The sequence below is a fragment of the Phyllopteryx taeniolatus genome, chromosome 2 (assembly GCF_024500385.1).
Source record: "Phyllopteryx taeniolatus isolate TA_2022b chromosome 2, UOR_Ptae_1.2, whole genome shotgun sequence".
Taxonomy (NCBI): domain Eukaryota; kingdom Metazoa; phylum Chordata; class Actinopteri; order Syngnathiformes; family Syngnathidae; genus Phyllopteryx; species Phyllopteryx taeniolatus.
Window position 1 is genome coordinate 17,734,236 of NC_084503.1, and position 25,962 is coordinate 17,760,197.

The 25,962-nt window shown below is 41.8% G+C and overlaps 1 protein-coding gene across 4 annotated transcripts in view; it reads left to right on the plus strand.

Moving 5' to 3' along the window:
* Positions 1-25,962, plus strand: part of gpc5a (glypican 5a) — a 183,762-nt gene that overhangs the window by 37,658 nt on the left and 120,142 nt on the right. For 3 of the 4 annotated variants that reach the window (XM_061763441.1, XM_061763459.1, XM_061763450.1), the window contains 4 exons: positions 9,959-10,419; positions 10,497-10,730; positions 13,784-13,914; positions 14,090-14,215. In XM_061763441.1, coding sequence (XP_061619425.1) covers positions 9,959-10,419; positions 10,497-10,730; positions 13,784-13,914; positions 14,090-14,215 — 952 coding nt within the window. Of the gene's footprint in view, positions 1-9,958; positions 10,420-10,496; positions 10,731-13,783; positions 13,915-14,089; positions 14,216-21,269; positions 22,015-25,962 lie in introns of those variants that run through there. The other variant, XM_061763470.1, reaches the window with a different exon arrangement.

Below are 25,962 nucleotides of genomic sequence, written 5' to 3' on the forward strand. Positions count from 1 at the left end.
TTCGTAAATAACATTGAGATATTGGAAGCATTTTTGTGTTACCAAATATGAACAATAGTTGATAAACCCATTACCCTTAATTTCTGATTCCAAAACTAGTTTATAAATTTTGGGTGTAATAATACGATGAGGTGATTCGGCTGTCAGGCTGTTAAAGGTGAACATGACAAAAAAAAAAAAAAAAGATGAGTTGATTAAAGATTTTTATGGTTTCACAGTCATAACGGCCCGCTGAGAGAAACCTTAACTACAATGTGGCCCGCGACAAAAATGAGTTTGACACCCCTGCTGTAGAGCAAAGCTCAGCCTTACTTGAATTCCACAGAAAGGGTTGTTTAAATGACATCTAAGTCAATGAGCCTGGATGACGAGTGGCCATTCTCAAGCTTTCTAAGATGACTTGTTCGTGTCACGTGAAAGGCAGGTTGATGTGGAGAATACTGAAACATTTTGTGCTAACTTTAATGTACACAACCACAGCTGACTTCCATCATCATCGATACTCTCATTGGCTATATCATTAGGTATATCTGTACAATATGACATCTGTATTTCTTTAGTCAACAATATGTTCATTATTCCAGTGGTAGTTTGTTGATGTGTGGAAGCAGTGGTGCACTGCATAGTTGTATTTCATTTACAGTTTGTAGCTACATTATACTGGAAACAACTCTCAGTAAGAGTGGGATTATGCAATTCAATTAGAACCGCTGTCTCTGGTTATTATTTTTGTAAAGGGAGATTTTTATTTTTTTGCTGCAACTCTTGTACTGTATTCGATTGAATTACATTAAGCAGCTCTACTTACATGAAGGGAGTGTTGTAACACTCAAGACCGGTCTTGGCCTCAAAACCACATTTTGAAGGTCTTGGTCTAGTCTCAGGCTCGACTCCCAAAAGGCTCGGTCTTGTCTTGGTCTAGGACTGGGAGGACTTGGGATTTTCCTTCAAGACCAGCGCTGATCTGCTTTTCTTCAATTTCATTAATGTGATAACAATGTGATAAAAATCCATCCATTTTCTGAGCCGCTTCTCCTCACTAGGGTCACGGGCATGCTGGAGCCTATCCCAGCTATCATCGGGCAGGAGGCGGGGTACACCCTGAACTGGTTGCCAGCCAATCGCAGGGCACATAGAAACAAACAACCATTCCCACTCACAGTCATGCCTACGGGCAATTTAGAGTCTCCAATTTATGCATGTTTTTTGGGATGTGGGAGGAAACCGGAGTGCCCGGAGAAAACCCACGCAGGCACGGGGAGAACATGCAAACTCCACACAGGCGGAGCCGGGGATTGAACCCGGGTCCTCAGAACTGTGAGGCTGACGCTCTAACCAGTCGGACACCGTGCCGCCGATAACAAGGATAATCACTTGGTAAAACAACAAATACCTTCTATTCATCTGTTACTAACCACCCACCACCCCCATAATGACTGCAACCTTTCACAATCACAAAACTGTCATTTGTAAAACGACATGCAAAAGAAACCACTGTATGGTGTGCAAATTCTATGGTCTTGAAATGGCGAGGAGAACGTCAAACTTCAGCTGGCATCTTGAAAGAAAACAACCACAGGTAAGCTAACGTTAACTGTAAGTAATACCAGCGAATCTAATTTTGTCTTTCGGAGATAAATATTTCTGGTAAGAGGTTTTCTTTCCACCTTAAATTGGCAATATTATGAGATTCACCCCACTGTGCACGTTTAGGTCACAAAATGCTGCACTCGCTCATGTTTCTTAAATACAACTAAGCTCTTCTCTAAATCTGAATTTTTAAATACACACAAAGATTTATTTTTTCCAGGAACGTAGTTGGAAAAAATCTTTAAACTTTGAGATTTTGGCTTTTTTTTTTTTTTTTTTTTTTTTGCGTGGCTCAGCTTTTCTCTGTCTTAGTCTTGACTCGGTCTAGACACCCAAAAGTCTTGGTATTGTCTTGGTCTCGATTATTTCTGGTCTTAGGCAAGGGAAAGTCTTGGAAAGTGTGGTCTTGAGCACAACACTACAAGAAGGGTCTCTACTACTACATTGAGCTTTACTGTTCACATTCCTGTTAAAAGGTGATTTGACTCTTGTTGGCTGTTGATTCAACATTCCACAGACATGGAGCAATTTCTGTCAGGTTGACTGATCAATTAAATAATTTATCGCATTTATGTGTCCCCACCTTGTGTTGAATCTTGTGGGATCACTTGGTTTCTTAAATTTCTTTTCTCAGAATCGGGAGAGATGACAAAACTGGTTTGATTTGACATAAAAAAAAAAAAAAGCATTAAGATGTAAATGGCATTGCCGTAAGTCACTGATGGTGTAGTGGTACACTCGCCTGACTTTGGTGTAGGCGGCGTGGGTTCAGTTCCCATTCAGTGACAGTGTAAATGTGAGTGCGGATGGTTGTCTGTGTCTATATGTGCCCTGCGACTGACTGGCCACCAGTTCAGGGTGTAGTCTGCCTTTCGCCTGAAGTCATCCCTGCGACCCTAACCAGGATAAGCGGTGTTAAAAATGGATGGATGGATAACATTGCCATAGGAATCTGACAGGAGTTGTTTTATCAATTAAGATGATCAAAGCAGCTGTAATGAGGAGATTTTGTCAGGCTGGGTGGGAGTAGAAAGTCGCCTTGACTTTTCTCCTGTTTGAGGAAAGAAAAAACGACTGCAGGTTTCCCTCCATTCCCCTTTTCCCCATCCTCAATTACGGTCGGCGGGCTTGCCTTCAGGCCTTGCTGGTGGCCACGGCCTTCTTTTGACACACTGCTTCAGTTTCTTTTTGGAGTAAAATTTTATCAGAAACCGTGTGTGTGTATGTCGAGACTTGCTCAGTGTGCAGAAATTTTACTTAGATTATTAATCATGCCCTTTTATGTTTTGTCTGAATGATGAAGGACTGAATGACAAGATTAAGTTTTGAGGTTAGACACCGAGATAAAACACAGATATTTATGGAGTTTGACAGTTGATAGTCATTAGCTCCACAGTCTTGTGTGTTTACCTCTTCCCGGGCATGTGCTGGAATCCCCGTGGGATCCCTCATTACTCTGATGGCTTTGCTTCATACACTCGAGGCCTGTAATAATCTCAAACTGTATTTCAAGAGGACATTTTTGTCTGGTGTTGCGGTTCACTTGCCTGAATTCCGTGCAGCCAGCGTGGTTTCATTTCCCACTCAGTGTGAATGTGAGTGGTTTTCTGCCTCTATATGTGCCCTGTGATTCACTGGCAACCTGTGCACCTTTCACAGTAGCGTAGCCAACTGGGATTGGCTTAACCCTGAACAGGATAAGTGAAATATATAAAATGGATGGACCGCATATTCACAGAGGACCTACATAGATTTCTGTACAGGTTCAGCTGTGTTTAATGTTGCCTGTTTGAGACAGTGAGCTCGCAGGCAAGGCAGACTCTTCTATGACCCCTCATGTCAAACTGTGCCTCCCCAACCCCAATCCTCACAGCTCCAGTCCTTCACCCTGATGATTGCCTCACAACTCATGATCAGCACATGATGTCAGATTGGCTGTATCTTAGGTATTAACGGCAAAAAAAAAAAAAAAAAACAGTAAAAAGTGTCATAGGGATAAAGGTGAGCTTGCTGCACTGTCAAGTTTTCCGGACAAACAGTTTACTACATCATTATTTAGCATGCCTATTGTGATCTGTGTTCTGTGATTAACTACCAGCAAATTATAAATACATTTTGTGAGTTAATTAAAAAAGTTGTCAAGTAACAATTCATCTCCTTAACCACCAGTGTTGCCACAGTTACCTTGAAAAAGTAACTTAGTTATTTTACTGATTACTTGATTTCAAAAGTAACTAAATTAGAGAAAAGTAACTTTTTAGTTACTCTCAGCAGCTGTCAAGTGGCAGGAATATCACTTATCCATAGTACAAAAAAAGCATTAGGTTAATTGTACCCATTACTTGGTAATGTTTGCCACACAAGTTACAGAATGATGTCATCAACATGAATCAATAACTTAAATATTAGTGTAGTTGAAGCCACAATAAATCAGCAGCTTAGTGCAGACTTGACATGCCAACACAATACAGTAAGTACCTAAACATAAAAACAAGAACACCATTCTCAGTACACTGACGATTGTGGTCCATGAAAGCAACTGTGTGTGTGCGTGTGCGCGCATGTATGTAAACGTGAAAGTGAGTCTCACACACACACACACACACACACACACACACACACACACACCATTGCTCCCACCACAGTAATTTTGATGCGAAGAGCGAGAAAACTTGTTTTCCTTACTACGTGACGTCAGTCGTGCAGCACGTTCAACCAGGTCACAGACGAAGTTGAGAGTTCTCGCTTTTCATTGTAAATATTATTCAAGCTAAGTATTGGAAGTCCTTCAGTGAGTCAGTCCTTACCCTCCAGGACCGATTGATGAATGAGTACTTTGATATGAATAATTAACCCACAATGCATTGCGCGTTTAACACGCCAGTTACACTGTATTCTTTTTTTTTTTTTGTCCTGTTCAGCTGTTAGGTCAAGTTGATTGGAAAATCTGTATCCCTTTTATGCCGAAACAGTTTTACTGTGTCTCAGTGGAGTTTTTAAGCTTCCGCTGTGGTATTATAATTGAGGTTTATTGAGAATCAGACTTGATCAGTCGAACAGAACAAAGTTTCTAGAAGGGAGAAAGAAACAAAGACAAAAGACAAAGCACTAATTGTAAACAGGATGAGTGAAGTAAATCATTACATTATCTACAACAATGAAACGTTAAATATGAGTGTTGCATGGGGGTGTAGTGCTACACCCTGTGAGGAAAGGACAGGACAAGATAGAACAGGACAAGGACAGGAGAGGAAGCATGCAGGACAAGGGTCGTGAACAACTGAAGTGTGGTGGCATTCATTATGTAAATTATAAAAGTCTACAGGACGAGAGTATAAGTGAGGGGATACCCAAGCGATTTGCATATTCATGAGTTATTTGTTGCAGTAAGGGGTGTGTGCCTGCGGATACATGCAAGCGAATTGATACCGTTTTACATGCACAAAGACTGACAGAAGCTCCCGCAGGTCGGGTCCATTAGCCCGGACAACCACCAACGAAGAGGGCAATCCCACCCAGACCCGCAGCACCAACCCCGGTCCCCCCACCCCCACACCCCTGCCAGCACCCACTACCCGCCCTTGAGCGTGGGAGGTGGACCCCCCCCCCCCCCCCCCCTCCCCCAAACCAGGCAGGGAAAAGAACCCCACAGCAGGCCCCACAGCCTGCAGGGAACCGCCCGGCTCCCTCACGGGAAGAGGAAGAGTTGACCGCAGCGGGACGCAACGAACGGAGAGAAGAGGAGGAAGCAGGCCTGAGGAGCAACAGTGGGGCCCCACCGCCCCCACCAGTAGCCACAACAGGGGACCCAGGCGGGTGCCAGCCGGCACCGCCCCAGCACCCACCATTACTCCCCAGGAGGTGACCCCAGTGGTTCCCACCACACCCGAGATCAGGAAGGAGTGAAAAATAGTCCCGCCCCCGCAGACTCCGGAACACAGGGACAAGAGGAGAAGATAACCGATCGAAAATGTGTGAAAATAAAAAGAAATAAATAGAATAATAATAAAACAACAAGGCGGCACGGTGGACGACTGGTTAGAGCGTCAGCCTCACAGTTCTGAGGACCCGGGTTCAATCCCCGGCCCCGCCTGTGTGGAGTTTGCATGTTCTCCCCGTGCCTGCGTGGGTTTTCTCCGGGCACTCCGGTTTCCTCCCACATCCCAAAAACATGCATTAATTGGAGACTCTAAATTGCCCGTAGGCATGAGTGTGAGTGCGAATGGATGTTTGTTTGTATGTGCCCTGCGATTGGCTGGGAACCAGTTCAGGGTGTACCCCGCCTCCTGCCCGATGACAGCTGGGATAGGCTCCAGCACGCCCGCGACCCTAGTGAGGAGAAGTGGCTCCGAAAATGGATGGATGGATAAAACAACAACAACCTCGACAACAAAGAATATAGAATTCCATTGTTTACTTTCACACTTATGAAAATAGTATTGCTATTGTCAAATGGCACCCAACTCAGGCAAAGGAATCAAGAGTCGAGATTTAGCATGTTGAGGAAAGGTGATCAGCTATCTATGTATATGTGTAATTGATTTTTTCGTTCTGCTGATATTTTTTCTAACGCAATATACTCTGAGATTTAGCCACTGATTGATGTTAATAGCTTGTTTGTTTTTCCAGTTTAATAGAATTGTTTTCTTAGCGGTAGCTAACACGACAAGTAATGATTGTGAATATTTATTAGGGAGGTCAATTATGCTTAAGTCGCCAAGTATGCACACTCTTGGGGAAAGTGGAATCCTGCAGTTTAAAATATCCGAGAGTTTTTGTATAACCGAAGACCCAAAGCATTGAATTGGTGTACATTCCCATATAGCATGAAAATAGGTGTCTGGGATATTTTTGGTGCATTGCGCGCATATATTAGATGGAGAGTAGCCCATTTTATGCATAGTGTACTGAGTAAAATGTGTTCTGTGAAGCACTTTATATTGTATAAACTGTAGATTAGTGTTTTTTTTGTCATTCTAAACGTATTGTTACAAATCTGTATTCAGTACCTACGGTCAGCAGACATGGAGAGGTCATCTTCCCATTAGGTGATTGGTCGGTGCATTGATTTAGTCCATGAAATTAATTTATAAATTTTTGAGAGATTTCTTTTACTTTGCAGGACAAGCTTCATTATTTGCTTGACAAACCGGCAGTTCGAGGGTGCTCTGGAGTGTTGGTATTCTTTTTTTTATTGCTGCTTTTAATTTATTGTATTGAAGAAAATTTCCGGCTGTTATTTGGAATTCTTGGAACAGTTCATCACATGTCCTAAAAACATTATTGTTAAATAGTTGTTGTAGGTGGTTAATTCCATGTTGTTCCCATGTACTAAAATGAAGGGGTATATTATTAATTTCAAAATCTGGATTATGACAGATTGGGGAGAGCATACTGGGAGCTAATTGAGATCCTGTCGATTCTAAACTTTGCCACCAAGCGATTATTGGATTCTTGAAACATGTATGGCCTTTAAGACTAGTAGAAATAAATGGGAGTTTTGGTAGTTTCATGTTGTTGCAGTCTGTTTGTTCCAATTCTAGCCAAGAATCACAGTCCTCACTGTGGTGCAACCATTTGATGAGGTATTGTAATTGGTTAGCTAAATAAACTAGTTAAACTGTATTCTTAATGTGTAAATGTAAAAGTAACAACAATCAAATACACTTTTTACTAGGGAAAATAACAAAAATAGTGTGGCAACATGAAATCGTGCATTTCTTTGAACGTTTTTGCACACCGTCACTGTGCATTGTGAAATAAACAATCACTTTCCAATCGCTTTCTACTATTTGTAGAAAAGAAGAGACGTTTTAGTTAAATGCTGCAGCACAGCTGACTGCTCTTTGTTTGAATCATGAAATGCAAGTTAGTATTTAGTGACAGATATTGATGATGCAAAAGTAACCACTGATGGTTTGAAGAAGTAGCTGGAGTCTGACTACTTTCCTGGGGAAAGTAACGTGTTACTCTGCTCGTTACTCAAAATGGTGATTTTTGGAGGAACGAATTGTTACCAACATCAGTTAACCACAGCAATACTTGTCCGTGGCAAGTGGAACATTTCCCCATCATGTCCAACAGATGCCGCTGTTGCAATAAAAGCTTGCTTTTCTTGCAGAGCTGGAACACGTGTACGGATAAACATTAAGAGGGAGAAGGACTTGTGCTCAAGTTCAGGAAGTTTCAAATGGTCTGTTGTGAGTTTGGCCCGAGAGTATATTGTTTTTCTTGTGTGTAGTACAGATGACACCCGCATATTCACGGTTCGGCACCCGTGGATTCACCTATCCACATTCCCCCCCAATTTAAATGTTTTCTTTCTTTCTTTCTTTCTTTCTTTCTTTCTTTTGGTGGGAACCAATCCCGAAAAGACGTATTGGGGGTTTAAAATTTAATTAAAAAAAAAAAAATAAAATAAAAAAAAAAAAAAAAATATATATATATATATATATATATATATATATATATATATATATATATACACATACATACATACATACATACATACATACATACATACATATATATATATATATATATATATATATATATATATATATATATATATATATGTATATATATATATATATATATATATATATATATATATATATATATATATATATATATATATATATGGGCGGCACGGTGGCCGACTGGTTAGAGCGTCAGCCTCACAGTTCTGAGGTGCGGGGTTCAATCCCCGTCCCCGCCTGTGTGGAGTTTGCATGTTCTCCCCGTGCCTGCGTGGGTTTTCTCCGGGCACTCCGGTTTCCTCCCACATCCCAAAAACATGGATTAATTGGAGACTCTAAATTGCCCGTAGGCATGACTGTGAGTGCAAATGGTTGTTTGTTTCGATGTGCCCTGCGATTGGCTGGCGACCAGTTCAGGGTGTACCCCGCCTCCTGCCCGATGACAGCTGGGATAGGCTCCAGCACGCCCGCGACCCTGGTGAGGAGAAGCGGCTCAGAAAATGGATGGATATATATATATATATTTTTTTTCCCCCCCATCGCAATTCTAAGTAAATGCAGGTTTTTGCTGTTCGTGGTCTGCCCCCGTCCCTATCCCCTGCCAATAGCGGGGGTTTACTGTATACCTAAGTGGTTGGTGCACTCTTTTCATATAAACCCCACTGATGGTGACAAAGAAGTGATAAATGCCAAACTAACGGATAGTTGTGGGACTTTTTTTTAATTTATTTTTATTTTTTTTAAATCCCTGGAGTTATCTAGTCACTGTGACGTTGCCCAGTAATCAATGAACACTTCAGGAATGTAAAATGAAAACACACATTTCATGTACAGTCATGCTCAAAAATGTATTTAGCCATGACAGTATAAAAAGAAACGCTTCCCCAGACTGTCTGACAAAAACATCAGTCTAAACCATTCCTGTATTAGGTCATTTAGGATTACCAAAATTACTTGTATTTGCTAAATGCCACAATAACAAAAGGAGGATTTTTTTCAGACAAATATGTATAAGACAATACACACATGCTAAAAACGTTTTTGAACATGATTGTACATTTGTCATTTCTTGAAGCAGTCTCTTCTCCTTGCACTCATCCATCCATCCATTTTCGAAACCGCTTATCCTCACTAGGGTCACGGGTATGCTGGTGCCTATCCCAGCTAACTGCGTGCAGGAGGTGGGGTACACCCTGAACTGATTGTCACCCTATCGCAGGGCACATATAAATAAACAACCATTCACACCTCTGGGCAATTTAGAGTCTTCAATTAACCTACCATGCATGTTTTTGGAATGTCGGAGGAAACCGGACTACCTGGAGAAAACCCACACAGGCAAGGGGAGAACATGCATACTCCACAAAGGCGAGGCCGGATTTGAACCCCGGTCCTCAGAACTGTGAGGCGGATGTGCTAACCAGTCGTCCACTGTGCCGCCCCTTGCCCTCATGTTCAAATTTTTGACATTTTCCCAGCTTGGAATGAATTCCATGCATGTACATCTTGTGAAAAGGAATTTATTCTGATTCTATTATATTCAATGCTGAGCAAAATGTCTGGATTCTCAAGGTGGTTAAAAACATGTATAGAATGCTGGCAGGGGAATATACGCTTTTTGGGAGAGAGAGAGGGGGCTTCATGCATACTAATACAATGCTAGCCACGATGGCCAGCGAAGATCCAAATTGGAAGGACCTTAGTAAAAATGGATATGCTCTCCTGTCCTCATGTTGCAGCTTCCACAGACTTTTATTAACTTTTGATGAGCCTGTTTCTTTCATACTTGGCACCCTCATGGGACTTTTACAGAGAAAGTCATCAACTGCTAGGTTACGATGATAAAGGTTTTTTCTCCTTGTCTCTAACTGTTGCTATCTTTTTCATAGGAACATTTGAGGTTTTGAGGAGGCAGGCAGAGAACCATACCAATGCCCTGCTGCAGGAGTCCTACGGCAACATGGCAGATCAGGCAGAAGGTCCTGTGCGGGAACTCTTCACTGACATTAGTCTGTTCCTGCTTGGGTCTGAGCTCAACGTTGAGGATTTTGTCCAAAGATTTTTTGATGCCCTCTTCCCGATGGTATACCATCGCTTCATCAACCCAGGCCTCAGTGACCTATCAGCAGGCTACACCGAGTGCGTAAGGTCATCGAGCCGTGATGTGAGGCCATTCGGTGGGGCGGCAGTTTTACTGGCGGATCAGATTGCTCGCTCTGCGTTTTCTGGCAAGGTTCTCCTCCAAGCTTTGCACCTCGGCATTGAAGTCATAAATACCACAGACCACTTGCAGTTGAGCCGCGAGTGCAGAAAGGCCTTGCTTAAGATGCATTACTGTCCCCACTGCCAGGTAAGTTTGCACTACTCCGAAATCCGTTCAGTGTTTTGAATCGATTCAGACTGATCCCAAACTCATTTGTTTCCCAGGGCTTAACTCAGTCCAAGCCCTGCATGGGCTACTGCCTCAACGTGATGCGGGGCTGCTTGGCAAGTATGGCTGAGATTGACATCCACTGGAGGGAGTTTGTCCACTCACTAGAGGACTGGTCAGCTCGGACGCACGGGCTGCAGGATTTGGAGCAAGTGCTTCTGGGAATTCATACACAACTGCACGACGCTCTTGGACATGCTCAAAGAAATGGACCCCGTATTTCAGCACAGGTCAGACTCACTTTGTGGGAACATTTGGTTTATTCAGGTTTACCATTTATGAAAGAACACAAGCAGAGGTGGGATAAGTACACACACTCTGTACTAAAGTCTAAAGTAAAGTAAAGTACAGATTCTTGTGTAAAACACTGGTAAAAGTCAATGCCAGCTGGTGGAGTTTTCTCCAGGATGTGTGCGTGTGTCTGTATGTATGTGTGTGTGTGTATTAGGGGTTGCATGATATTGGGAAAAAGTCACGTTGCGATTATTATATTGTGATGTGAAATAGTAATACAGAATCAGTGTTGGGAAAGTTCATTTTCTACATCAACTAGTTCAAAGGTCAGTTCATCGTTCCCAAAATGAACTAGTTCATTTCATAGTTCATAATTCAAAATTTTGAGCCAAGTTCGTAGGTCTAAAAATACTGTCCTCAAAATACTGGCATTTCATTTCGCCATTGTTGCCACCCATTCAGTCCACAGTCCCCTACAATCTTAAAAACATGAGGAAAAACTTGTTTCTTGAATGGTGTTTTTTTTGGAAAATGAGGAATTAAAACAAAAACAGGACTTTTATCCTCAACTTGCAAACAAAAACACAAAACACAGTATGACAGGAACGATGGTGAAAGGACATTGATCACTTTACATTCATTCCTAGCAGCTCTGGCTGGCTGTTAAAAAATATTTTATCTTATCTGGCCGTATATTACAAAACAAAATAAATTCCATATTATGACATTTGTTAAAAAAATGCTCACAGACACCAGAATGAGCACGTTCTCAATTACGTTAATCAGGCAGAAATGAACTAAGTTCAGTTCACGTTCACCCAAAATATGAACAAGTTCATGAACTTTTGTTCGACAGCACTCATAATTAACAGAAACGCACCGCAGGCTTAATGTTATGTTGGTAATCTCACTGATTTGCGCTATGTTAATTACACCTTCAGCAACAATGCAGCGTCTTCGGCGGAGAAAAAATGTGTTTTACAATGAACGGGTGCTCGCCTTGCATTTTTTTCTTCTCAACTCAGCATCGGGTCACGTTTCCTCTCGTTCGGGAAAGAAAAGAAACTAAGGATTCCCATGTGTTTGAGCGTTCCTTCGTTTATGACTTGACTTAAATTTTTGGACTCAAGCAAAGGAATCACTATTAGTAGGCAATATCCAATTTCTAAAGTTATGAATAAAAATATGACAGTAAATAATGTTGAATTAGTGAACAGAAAAAATCTTAATGGACAGTTTCTTATTGTGTTATTGTATTGTGTTATTGCATAGCATGATTATCACAGCAGCTACAAAATAATGGCATTTTGTCGGTACGGTATATAAATTTCTCTCTCTCTCTCTCTCCCTCTCTCTCTCTCTCTCTCTCTCTCTATACATATATATATATATATATATATATACACATAATTTTTTTTATTTTAAATCAATTTATTGGCTGTCAGGTATTTACAGTACTGCGTCAAAAGAAAATAAACTAACTTTTTGATTTAAATATACCGTACACGATGTGGACGCGGAGTAAATCAATGGCATCATTGATCGGATCGGCGAATTATGACATTAAAGCCGATCAGCATAAAATGCTAATTATCGGCCGATAAGATCAGGCCGATAAGATCGAAGTCTAACGGAATATTTTTGTTTTCTTAACAAATGAAATCACCATTTAAAAACAACATTTTAAGTTCTTTTGGGTTATATTTGTCTGATATTTACATTTGTTTTATGAGCTTAAATCTTAAAGTGGGAAAACTATGCAAAAATATAATAATTTGAGGAGGTGGCCAATACTTTTTCACTGCACTTTAAATGGCTATCTTGCTTCTCCGAATTTGTTCACATTGTCATTAACTCATTCCCTGCCAGTGCCATCCAAAGACATAATTCAGAAACCCTGTAGAGGACAACAATGCCCTGAGGTAAACGTCCCTCTCTCAAAGGAAGAAGGAGGAGGAGGCGGGGTGCAAGAGACAATGAGAGATGGCAAACATAATGGTGGAAAAGAGAGAAGACAAAATGAAAAAAGTCTCACAAAAAAGCTTTCGGTACTAGAAATGTATTGCACCAAAGCAAGAAAAATATTCCTGCGACCGACAGGAATGACGCCTTAAATCATGCGGGGGAATGAAGGCTGACGCTCAGAGCGATCGCTTTGTTGCAAAGCTATCGTCCAAAATGCCGGGCCAAATGGCGAGATCAATCAATCCAATAAGAGCTCTTGACTATACCTGTCTGTAGTTACTTTTTATTGTTATTATTATTATTTTTTTTTACATTTCGTCATCCACGTGGGTTGAAAAAGGTAATGATCCTATTTGGATGAAGTAGGGAGTCAAAAGTAAATATATCTGTTTTAAAATGTAGGGAGTAAAAGTAAAAAAAAAAATTGTCCTAAAGATCAACACTCAAATAAAGGTAGATGAAAAATCTAAAGTAACGAAATGTTTATAATTTGTTACTTCTCACCACTGAACACAAGTGAGGTAAAAACCAGGATTTGTTAATATTATTTATTTGTGTTCATTAATATGTTATTAATATAGGTAATGTCTCACCATGACCTCTGTAAACTGCAACACCAGCATGACTATACATATTCATGAAAAATTCAATTCAAAATGAAACTATATATTTTTTATCTACACTGTACAGATGCTGGGGTACCCAGTGAAGTGGGCAGTGAGTCTCAGCATCTGCTTCCTGCGTTTTGAGTAACACATTTGAAGGGGCATTGACAAAACCTAAGAGATCTGTTTAATTCAAATGAACAAAGTTCTATCTAAACATGTCACATTCAAATCTTGTAAAAAGAGACGCTAGAGTGCTGGCTTTGCAGCACCGATTTAAACACAACATTGCCATCTAGTGGGTATATAGTGACATCGTATAGTTACGCTGTACTAGAAAAGCTTAGCTTTGCAATACACCCAACCGCACTCACAATAATCGTTCACTTCAGAGCAATGCCTGTCATCCTCGAATGGAGTACGAGTTACAGATCCACATTGAAGACAACAGACTAACGGGTGTTTGTCTCTATGTTCAGGTGCACAAACTGTGTGGGCCATCCAGCAGGAAGCCTGTGCAGACAGCCAGCAGCCAGCTCAGCAGCAAAGAATCCTTCCACCTTCAAACTGCAACCAAAGCGTTGGGCGTCTCACTCGCTGTCAAAACAAGGTACCTACACAAAATTGAACAAAACAAAATATCACAGGCCATAACATTAGTACAATGTAATCCTTAAAGTTTGATGAATGGTCTGTGTTAGTAGTCTGTTTTACTGTAGTTTATTGAATGTAGAATGTAGCCGTAAATCAGCTCCTTGTGTGCCTGCATCTGATTGAATTTATAGGGACTTTCTGAATAGTCTCCGTCTCTACCGGACGTACTATGGTGGCCTTGCGGATCAGTTGTGTGTCAGTGAGCTGGCCTCTGACGACGGGCTATCCTGCTGGAATGGAACCGACATTGTGAAAAGGTTTGACTCACATTCTCTCTGATTGTTTCATGTATGCATGCCCCTCAACCTTATTCATTTACTCAACAATGCACGTTACGTTTAGTTGAAACGATGATTGTAGTTCTGATAAAATCACACACACGCATACAGAAACAGACACGCACACACACACAACACTCAGCTAAATGCCGGGTGAATGCGAGACATAAAAACATAACCTCAGCAGAGGTTATATTGTAAAAATGTGCACTTATACTTCGGCAGCTTCAATTTCCCCTCATTTGCACAGTGTCAAAGGTTTGCTCCCATGTCATCTCCCTGAGAGAGCTTGACACGAGTGGGTCATCTGCACACTGTTTGACCTGTTTCACACACACCCTCCACATGTCCAAGCTGACACTGATGTAGGGTCCCTCTAGTGCATTTGTTGAGTCTTCTCTTTCCTTTGGTTGTAGTCTCTAAAATACTACCTCAAGTTTCCAATATCTTGCTGGCAGCATTCCGTAAGACCTGGGTTGTTTTCTCATTTGGAGAAGGCAGAGCGGCACGCTGCCCATCATCACTGCCTTCAGCCTGCTGGGAAAATGTTTGTTTGTTGTCTGCCCATTTTAGCCCGCCATCCTCATTCACAGTAATTGCCATTAATAGGAACCTATTTGCCTCAGGGTTTCATTATGATGTCTGTTATAAAGAGATGAGACAAGGCTGTAGGGGAGAACGTTCACTCAATTGTCTTCAGATCCTCACTATACTTTTAGCTTACTACTAGCCTCGAACCATAAATGAGTCGCTGGGAGTCAAAACAATCTGTGACAAATGCAATAAATAACCTCCTGTCTATGGGTCATAAGCCAACATCCACAGAGAGAAAGGGGAATAAAACTTACTGCCGGATGGTGGCTGATTTACGCAGGCTTAGCTAGGCCTCGTGACCTTAAACGATTGGTTTGGTTCCCATGTGTGTCTGAATCTGTACATATGAGTGTGTGTTGATGTCTCTCATAAAAAAAAAAAATAAAAAAAAAAGGCCATTCACTGCAGCACAAATTACTTTATGGTCTTAAAGAAGTGGTGAGAACATTTTTTTTTAATACAAAAACAAAAGGAATATAAGCACACAAACATGACACAGGAGCTTGAGATTTAATGCACATCCTTATATGGGTAAACAAAACAAAAAGAACAATCAGATAAGATCACAGGGGAAGAAAACAAGCGGCTTCAGTCTCTGTAGCTTTTTGAATATAGATGAGGGTGTCTACTTCACAGTAGATTTGTTAAACACTTTTTTTCTCTTTTGGCTTTGTCCTTGCATGCACTGTGAGGAAGTTTAAATATTTTACTCGCAGGTTGGTGAGATGTTAATTTGCTTAAGGCATGAATTGGCCTCAAACAGTCAATGAGAAATACCCGCACAGCGAAGGTTAGATCTGAATGTTTGCTAAAGATTGCATGTCCAGACATTTTTCACACATCAGGAATTTCATACTGATATTAATAAGGGATGGCCATTGCACAACATATTCCTTGATACTTTCCATGGTGAAAATAACAAATTGATTATTTTCAACATATTATTTTAAATACAACTAGCAGAAAGCCCAAACCTCATGAATAGTCAACATACAATAGTATTGTACACATTAAACAGTTCAAGGTTTTATTGTAATGCTAATATTGTCATCTTATTTATTTTTAATTCCATACTTGACACTCAGCAGGCCAAAATAATTATATACAAGCAATTTTAAAAGTCAGATTTCCATTATATCTCCCCTTTAGAATTAGTACCTCACAATTGGATCAAATCTAGATAGAAATAATTTAGTGGTGTTAGAAACTCAAATAGATATACAGTAAATATTTTTTGCACAGCAAACCAACAACAAAACAAATGTCTCAGCTGTGTTTGAAAAAAGTTTTATGCCGAAGAGCTTTTGCGATTGACATTATGATTTTCATTTTATTGTATTGCCAGTCCAAAAGGAAAAACATGGAAAACAATGATGCTTTTAAAAGGTGAAAATTTGTTAATTTTCATCCCTTTGAAAGACCGATTTAAGTATTTGAATCAACTAAACAGGCTGAGAGGCTGAAAAAAATAGAACAAAATCTCAGCCTTTAGAAAGAGAGGAGGCTGTCCTCGCCTCGTCAGAAAGGTTAACACATTCCCACATGCTTTATCCATCCGTCATGGATACAAAACACACACACAAACACACACGGAAAGAATGGCTGGCGGCCATGAACTGCCTCCTTTCTGTGAGTACACACTCTCACTCACATGGCAAGTATAGTGGCAAAGAAAAATAAATAAATCCACCTACAGTAGGATTTCCCCCCTCTTGAGTGACAAAGATAAACAAGCTTGTCTTGGGAAGGGAAATCAAACGTCTCACATTTACTTGCTAAAATCTAATCCTAACACTAGAGATCATGTGCAGAGGGTAGTCACGTTGTCACTTTGTGTTACAAAAGTGTGCACCCCCCATTTCCTCTGCCAGTGGATAAAGTTTTTGCGAGGCTAAAACTCTGGATCCTCAACAAGTATGTTAAGGAGTCTGATGTTTTATTCATGATTATCTCCGCTGCTTCCGACTCGATTTAATGCGGCCTGTTTCACCGCTGCCAACCTACTCCAGGTGTGGGTCGGCATGGTTATATTTTCAAAGTTCCTTATTTATAAATATATATAAAGAAGTACAACATGTTTTTTTTAATTTATTTTTTAAAATGATAATAAGGCGGCGGCACGGTGGCCGACTGGTTAGAGCGTCAGCCTCACAGTTCTGAGGACCCGGGTTCAATCCCCGGCCCCGCCTGTGTGGAGTTTGCATGTTCTCCCCGTGCCTGCGTGGGTTTTCTCCGGGCACTCCGGTTTCCTCCCACATCCCAAAAACATGCATGAATTGGAGACTCTAAATTGCCCGTAGGCATGACTGTGAGTGCGAATGGTTGTTTGTTCCTATGTGCACTGCGATTGGCTGGCAACCAGTTCAGGGTGTACCCCGCCTCCTGCCCGATGACAGCTGGGATAGGCTCCAGCACGCCCGCGACCCTAGTGAGGAGAGGCGGCTCAGAAAATGGATGGATGGATGATAATAAGGCAACTCACCTTGAATGCTGTTGGAGTGTAGCACTAGGTGGGATGAAACCTTTAGCATCTATCTAAATGATGCTTGATTGCTGGCGGACACATCTTTAGCATGGCCTCTCTTTTAATCCGCTGTGCTGCATGCTGGAGTGGTTGTCTAAATGCTCACCTTTGACCTTTCATCAGTCTTTGCTGTCTGGGAAATCCTGAAGAAGTTAATCACGTGCTCATAAGAGCCACTGTAGTGCAGCCTCTTCATAATTTGTGGGGCTGCTTGACTGTAAACGATTGTATTCCATCCATTTTCATTCCCTTCTATTGAATTTGTCATGCATCTTTATTCTCAACCCCCTGCTAAATGTGAAGCACTGGTGATTTTCCATTGCGTAACTGAATTAACAGCCCGTAAACTCTGCCAACAGGAACCATTAAGCGCTTAGGTTATCTCCAACATCTAGGTCCTTGGAACTTGGACTATTTAGAAAAGTGAATGTTCCCTAGCCTCAAATAAACATCTTTGTTTGAGCACTATCAAATGCAGCCCTATGGGGGGCACAAGCCAGTGCAAACTGTAGGCCGGTCCCAAGCCCGGATAAAGGCAAAGGGTTGCGTCAGGAAGGGCATCCGGGTTAAAACTTTGCCAAACCAATATGAGCGTTCATCCAAAGAATTCCATACCGGATCGGTCGTGGCCCGGGTTAACAACGTCCGCCACCGGCGCCCTGCAGGTTGACGGTGGAAATTCAGCTACTGTGGGTCGAAGTCGAAGAAGAAGAAGAGGTGTAAAGCGGGTTCTTCGGCAGAAAGAGAAGAGTAAAGCACAAAGCCTAGAACTGAATGTGGGGACTTTGAATGTTGTGACTATGACAGGAAAATCATAAAAAGGGAGTTGGTTGACATGATGATTAGGAGAAAGGGTGATATATTGTGTGTCCAGGAGACCAGGTGGAAAGGCAGTAAGGCTGGAAGTTTAGGGGCAGGGTTCAAATTATTTTACCATGGTGTAGATGGGAAGAGAAATGGAGTAGGGGTTATTCTAAAGGAAGAGTTAGCTAAAAATGTCTTGGAGGTGAAAAGAGTATCAGATCGAGTGATGAGGCTGAAACTTGAAATTGAGGGTGTTATGTATAATGTGATTAGTGGCTATGCCCCACAGGTAGGATGTGACCTAGAGGTGAAAGAGAAATTCTGGAAGGAGCTCGAAGAAGTAGTTCTGAGCATCCCAGACAGAGAGAGAGGCATATGATGACATGTATGGCAGGTTGGACACTAAAGAAGGAGAAAAGGATCTATACAGGTTGGTCAGACAGAGGGATAAAGATGGGAAGGATGTGCAGCAGGTTAGGGTGATTAAGGATAGAGAGGGAAATATATTGACTGGTGTCAGTTGTGTGCTAGATAGATGGAAAGAATGCTTCGAGGAGTTGATGAATGAGGAAACTGAGAGAGAAGGGAGAGTAGAAAAGGCAAGTGTGGTGGACCAGGAAGAGGCAATGATTAGTAAGGGAAAGTCAGAAAGGCATTAAAGAGGATGAAAAATGGAAAGGCAGTTGGTCGTGATGACATTTCTGTGGAGGTATGGAAGCATCTAGGAGAGGTGGCTGTGGAGTTTTTGACCAGCTTGTTCAAAATAATTCTAGTGCGTGAGAAGATGCCTGAAGAATGAAAAAAAGTGTGCTGGTGCCCTTTTTTAAGAACATGGGTGATGTGCAGAGCTGTGGGAACTATAGAGGAATAAAGTTGATGAGCCACACAATGAAGTTATGGGAAAGAGTAGTGGAGGCTAGACTCAGGACAGAGGTGAGTATTTGCGAGCAACAGTATGGTTTCATGCCTAGAAAGAGTACCACAGATGCATTATTTGCCTTGAGAATGTTGATGGAAAAGTACAGAGAAGGTCAGAAGGAGCTACATTGTGTCTTTGTAGATCAAGAGAAAGCCTACGACAGAGTACCCAGAGAGGAACTGTGGTACTGCATGCGGAAGTCTGCAGTGGCAGAGAAGTATGTTAGAATAATACAGGACATCTACAAGGGCAGCAGAACAATGGTGAGGTGTGCTGTAGGTGTGACAGAAAAATTTAAGGTGGAGGTGGGACTGCATCAGGGATCAGCCCTGAGCCCCTTCCTGTTTGCAGTGGTGATGGAAAGGCTGACAGATGAGGTTAGGTCCCCGTGGACCATGATGTGTGTGGTCAGGAGGTGAAGAAACGGGTCCAAGCAGTTTGGAACGGGTGGAGGAAGGTGTCAGGTTATGTGACAGAAGAGTCTCTGCTAGGATGAAGGGCAAAGTTTATAAAACAGTGGTGAGGCCAGCCATGATGCACGGATTAGAGACAGTGGCACTGAAGAGACAACAGGAAGCAGAGCTGGAGCTGGCGGAAATGAAGATGTTGAGGTTCGCTCCCGGAGTGACCAGGTTGGATAAAATTAGAAATGAGCTCATCAGAGGGACAGCCAAGGTTAGATGTGTTGGAGACAATGTTAGAGAGAGCAGACTTCAATGGTTTGGACACGTCCAGAGGAGAGAGAGTGAGTATATTGGTAGAAGGATGATGAGGATGGAGCTGCCAGGCAAGAGAGCTAGAGGAAGACCAAAGAGAAGGTTGATGGATGTCGTGAGGGAAGGCATGAGGGCAGTTGGTATTCGAGAGGAGGATGCAGGAGATACGCTTTCATGAAAAAGGATCACGCGCTGTGGCGACCCCTAAAGGGGCAAGCTGAAAGGAAAAGAAGAATTTTGAGCACTATCACATTTCAATGTGAAGTCTTCAAACATTAATAACCCTCCTGGCCAAGCTTTTGCATGTTGTCCTATGAACCAACAGTATTAAAGGTGTAAAATCTAAAAGGCTCATCCTTCAGGCCTGAATTTGTGCTGCTTGGGCTCACCATGACCAGCAGATGGAGCTGTGTACTTTGGTGTGCATGCGCAAGAGAAACGGAAGATCGCTGATACTAATACCACTTCCATGCATCAATTTTGATGATGTATGCTGTGGTATGGTGCTTCTCATCTGTGTTGTCAGTGACGGTGACAGACTGCAGATGTAGTTCAAGTGATACATGCTGAATGTCCAAGTCTCCCCACCTCTTCCGCCATTTGTTTGCAATCACAAATTGACCTAATTTTGAAGTTAGAAGGCAACCTTTTAAACATATGCTGTCAAATATATTATGCATAGTTGTTCTCTTTGTCACTCTCATGTGTGGAGGTAAAAGACATCTTCCGCTGCATGGAGAAACGGCATGCAATAAATGTGATACAGAATTCCAGGTACCTCCAAGGCTGCCAGCTGTTCTCAAATGTCGATTCAACTAAAGCTGTGACATATTCTCTGCGCTTTGCTGTGAAGCAGCAGACTGTCTCACTATCATGTCCAGGCGTCATGTTCCAAGAATGATATTTTGTGTTGCAATCAAAGTTTTTGATTGCAAAGAGGTAAACTCAGACGAGCGCTAGGGCCGAACAATGCTAATTTCTACATCCACCAGATTTTCGTTCTTAGATACCCACATCTTAAAGTTTTGCAACGTTAGAAAAAGTGGAAAAATACTGGATATGCACTGTTTTCTGGATCTAAACCAAGATTTAATTGGTTGTTCTGTAACCCAGGCCTCACATCCTGGTAAAGTTTTTAATTTTTTATTTTTTTTATTTGTAACCCTGCTCACAAACAAACAAACAAACAAACACATAACCTCTTTGGCACCTGCGTCATATTAGAATATTCCTCTCTAGACACATCTGTCGTGTTGATCTCCATTGGAGACATGGACAGAGACAAGTGTGCTTGTGAAGACATGGCAAAAGATGAGACGTAGAGGAGGAGGGGAGAAGGGGATGTTCTTCAGGATCTCCTCAATTACGACAGCTGGCCACTGGAGATAACCACAAAACCACTGGAGTACTTGAGAGCCGGGTGCCGCTTGGCTACAGTTCCACTCCAACATGACCTTATATCCTGCTTGGGTTTAGACGCGGCACTTGGCCAGAGTACCACATCCTGACGATCATCCCTAGTGACAGAATCAAGACCTCTGGCTGGCTGACAAGATGGAGTTCATAAGCCCCTCTTGTACACACACGGGCAAGTGTGTGTGTGGGAGGGATACGTTTACAATCATGCACAGATATTGCTATTGGCTTCAGCCAACAAGACACTTTTCAGGAGGCGGTTTATGCATACATCATTTACTCAACATTAATTTTTCAGTGATTGCTCTCTACTTGGTGTCTTGGACACACACACACAAAAACACACACTGGAGCTGGAAGCTTGCCGCTAGCATCTGCAGCATACTGTGACGCTGCCAGGTAGCAGGGCATTAACAGCCAAGGCCTTATTGTCCACTGATGAGCAGTCAGGGCGGCCCCTCACCCTGCCTACTGTGGAGTGTACACGCACACACGCATGTACGGATGCACATATTCTCTTCGGTCTCTGTGGATCACTCTCCCTCTTTACCTCGGATATAAATCAGTGAGAGGTGGAAAAAAAAACCTCAAAGGTTGATGCTCATTAGTTACGAGCAAAGGTTTAAGGCTCTGTGAGTGGTAGCTTTAGAATGTAGCTCATGAATACAAGAGAAAGATTTGTGATGGCTGACTAAAATGCTAGCTATGTGATGTGAAATCGCACAGACATTTTTTGATCAAAAGTTGTAAACTTAAAGACAAATAAAGCCATTTTAGTAATGAGCATCCATAATAAAGCTACTAATATTTATTTCCTTGTTTTCTGTCCACAAGAGGAGAGTGCATTGCCAAAATATTTTTACTCTTTATTGGACAAATCATCGACTTGGAATGAAAAGAGATTGAAAGCTCAATGCAAAGTGTTGAATTAAAAAATGTCCTGCAACAGTTCTGGCTTTGTGTATGTTCTTTAGAGCTGTGTGCCATCTTATCAAGGGCACAGCATTTCATATTGATTTTATGACGGCACATGGACCATATCCTTGTTGAGTTGTACTCCAGAAGAGACTAAATTCTTTCTCCCGGTGTTCCAGGAAACAAAGGCTCTCGTATCTTTGTATCATTGTCTTGGCTTATCTCGCTGCTCCAGGCTTTTGACAAGGCGTGAGGTACCTTGTGTTCCTTTGATTTGCAGCTCATTTGTTAACTAAACATACTTCCCATTTACTTATACTGAGTGAAAAATCTCGTCATCATTAAATATTCATTACTTGAGCAATTTGTCTCAGCTTTATGGAGTTTAAGCCTGGAGAGTATTTCGGATGTGTTAGAAGGTCAAATGTCTCTTATTGAGTACTTTTGAACGCAACCTTTATGCCTGTCAGTGTTGTTATTGATTCATTTACAACAAGTGAAAGGCAGACTCTAACCGTACATGTTTTCTGTTAATGTCAGAAAAGGAAATTGTCTTGGATTATTGTTAAATTTAAAAAGGACGTTTTAGCTGGCTATAGCAGAGGCTTTGTACTCACAAATGCCATCTCCAATCTCATCTCCCATACTAAAAGCTGTGAGCGCAGAAGCTCCCTTAACGAACCCAAATATCTCTTTTATTGAATTTTTTTGTTTGTTTTGCCATAAAACATAAATGTCTTCTGCAACAGTCTGGCACGCAGCAGGATTCCCTGTGACTGGAATTTACTCCTCATCACTGCAATGTTGTCATGTAATTTCTATGGGGACAGCATTGGCCCTCTTTGGGAAAAAAAGTTTCACCTTCTCTGTGGCTGCCCTTTACCTGACAGCCAAGATAAACGAGCAGGGTCCAGGGAGGAAGGCAACACAAACATGCATCTCTGCTCACTGGCCCATGCTCATTGGCTCCCTCCTGTAAGCCCTTATTTACCTTAATGTTAGGGGGGTGTGGGAGTGCAGCTTGAGGGGGAGGCGCTTATGATAGGTATTTGTGTGTATAAGGGTGTGACGCATGATTATTCGCTATGCCGCCATCAACCTTGAACTGTGCTTCAATAAAGGAAAGAAAAAGAAGCAAACTACTCGTTCTTCCCCATGTTGTGCATGTGTCCCAGATGATGTCACATGATGTCACCTTCAGCTAATGAAGGTGATGATGATGTGCATGAGTGCCGCATACGTTCACCATCTGCTTTGTTCCACCGTGTTGGAGCTGTCCCCTGCAGTGCTGCCACGAAGAGTCTAAGCATGTGTGTGATGGGTCTCGGTGTCTCTCCGTGCAAATGGAAAGTGGCTGCCTGCTCCAGATGACTCAGTCAATTGAAGCAAAATTTCAGACCCCAACTCTATCTGAGGCAAGCGGGGCAGTGCCCTACCAGGCCAAGCAGATGGCACTGTGCTGAAAGAAGCGTTTATTTTAATCCAGTAAACATTTTTACTTGCATTTTTTTTACACAGCTTTGATTCAACAACAAATTTCCATCCATCCACCCATCTATTTTCCGCATATCTTCTTCAGGGTCCCAGGCTGAGCTGGAGTCCATCCCAGCTGAGTGGGAATAAACCCTGGACTAATTATGGGCCTGTTTGTATCTGTTCTCAAATGAACCCACTTTAGTATCGTGTTGTATGTGTTAGATCGAAATGTTAGTTCCCTTGAAGTGAGATAATGTGTGGAAACTTTCCAATTGACCCCATTGATTGGCTGGCGACCGCCTCTTGCCCAAAGTCAACTGAGATAGGTGCCAGGACGCCCGCAGCCCTAGTGAGGATCAGCGGTTAAGAAAATGGACGGAAAATCTTTTTTCAGCTAAATGAGTTAAGTTCAGTTGTTGTGGCTGCCGCGTGGTAGCTGCACGTTATGACAGTTTTGACTGACAGTTGCTTGACTCCAGCTGTTGAGTCGAGTGTAAAAGGCGAGGCGTTAGTGACTGAGGGAGATCTTTAGATAACATCAGATGACCTTGGAGATCAGGCCAAGCTCTTAGTCTCCACGGGGCTGCTTGCCTCTTTTTGACAAGTCCTGACATTTTTTGCTTCCTCTAACTCTCTTGCTTTTTCTTTGTGTCTGCCGAGAGATGTTGCAGTGAGTTGGCAGCCTGTATCAGATCCTGGGGTAATTTACTGGCAGCGATAAGAAAGTGGCGCACACAGCCTTCCATTATACTCCACTCTGACAAGGCAATTGGAGGCCTACAGAAGTGAAATTGGTGAATTTCGACTCCAGATAAAATGTCTACTTGCAAGGAAAATTATTACACAAATACAGTGGAAGTGGAATTGATAGGGGGAACAATAAATAATGAGATTCATTTTTTAGCTACACTATTTTTTTGTAAACTGCTGCAGAGTAGCTGCAACAGTGTAAATGACAATTTGAGTGGTCTATTTTATTTTTCCTCTGTCATGAAATAAGCAAGAAATCTTGATTTGGAATGTTAACTAAATTACACATGGAGTATGTGGACAAAACTATTTGGAGAACACACAATTCTCATCTTACCAGTACATTTTGGACAATTTAATACTTCCAACTTTGTGGGAACAGTTTGGGAAAAGCCCCTTTCCGTTTCAGAATGACGCCAAGTGATGCCAATAAACGCATGGTTGGATGAGTTTGGTGTGTACACCTATAAGTGGCCACAGGAAGAGAAATTCCGTTTGGAGTCCTTTTTTTTCTGAACATTCACATGCACCAGATCGTAGTAAGGGAGAGTAAGGGTACTGTAAGGTGCCTTTCTTCAGGGTAACTTAGCCAACGTGACAGAACTCATTTTCTTCCTATTGTTTGTGTATGGGGTGTTTTGTCCAGTCCCCCTTCTTCAGACAGCCCAGGGTCACTAGCTCGGGGGTATCTTTGAGAAAGAGTCTCACTGCTGTGGACTATAAGACATAAGAAGAGGACCGTAAATCAAGACACAGAGGCCCATGAATCATGTCAGCGACGGAGCTAAAGAAGAGCGATGACACCATCTGTGGCAACATATGAATGGTTAACACAGTCACTGTATTGTTGACACAAGCTGAAGAAGTGTGAAGAGGTTGTGAAGATGCGCGCTTCCGCTGGCTGCCTAGCCTGGAAACCTGTTTCAGTCAGAAAAGAGCCAGGCAGAATTAGTTGGTTGAGTGCGGCATTTGTCACTCTGACGTTTTAGAAAATTGCGTGAGGGAATGTGGTTTTAGTTTTATGACATATTTTGAGGTCTCTATCAACATGTTTATCACGAATATCAAACTGCCAGCTTTTTGTAACGCATCAGTTTCTTCCACAGGGGACAATAAAGTTGAAATACATGTTTTTGAATGAAAACAGATTCAAATGATACAGTTCGGATGCATGTTTAACACGGAAAGATTCATCTTTTCTATAATGTGTACATGTATGACTATGTCACAATCATCCATGAATGTTGCAACATGGGGCTGTTATTATTGGTGTATGTCACTCAAGATAATGAGCACGATAAAAGCTTCTCTGCTGAAGTGTACACTTGACTGTCAACCCTAAATGAATAAATGATTAAAAATAATGTGCTTTTGGATAAGACAGCAGGGACATGCAAGTTGGTCTGTGGGCATGAGGTATGGAGACGGTATGCAAATGACTGATGATTGTGTGAATGGACATTGTTTTAAAGGAGACATTACTGTTTTTTTCTCACAATTTTAAACAGTTTACAGGTGTCTGTGGCATGCTTTCATCAAAATACCCCAAGCATCAAGAATTAAAGACATATTTTACAGCATATTTCTTGCCAAGGTGAAATTGTCTTTTATT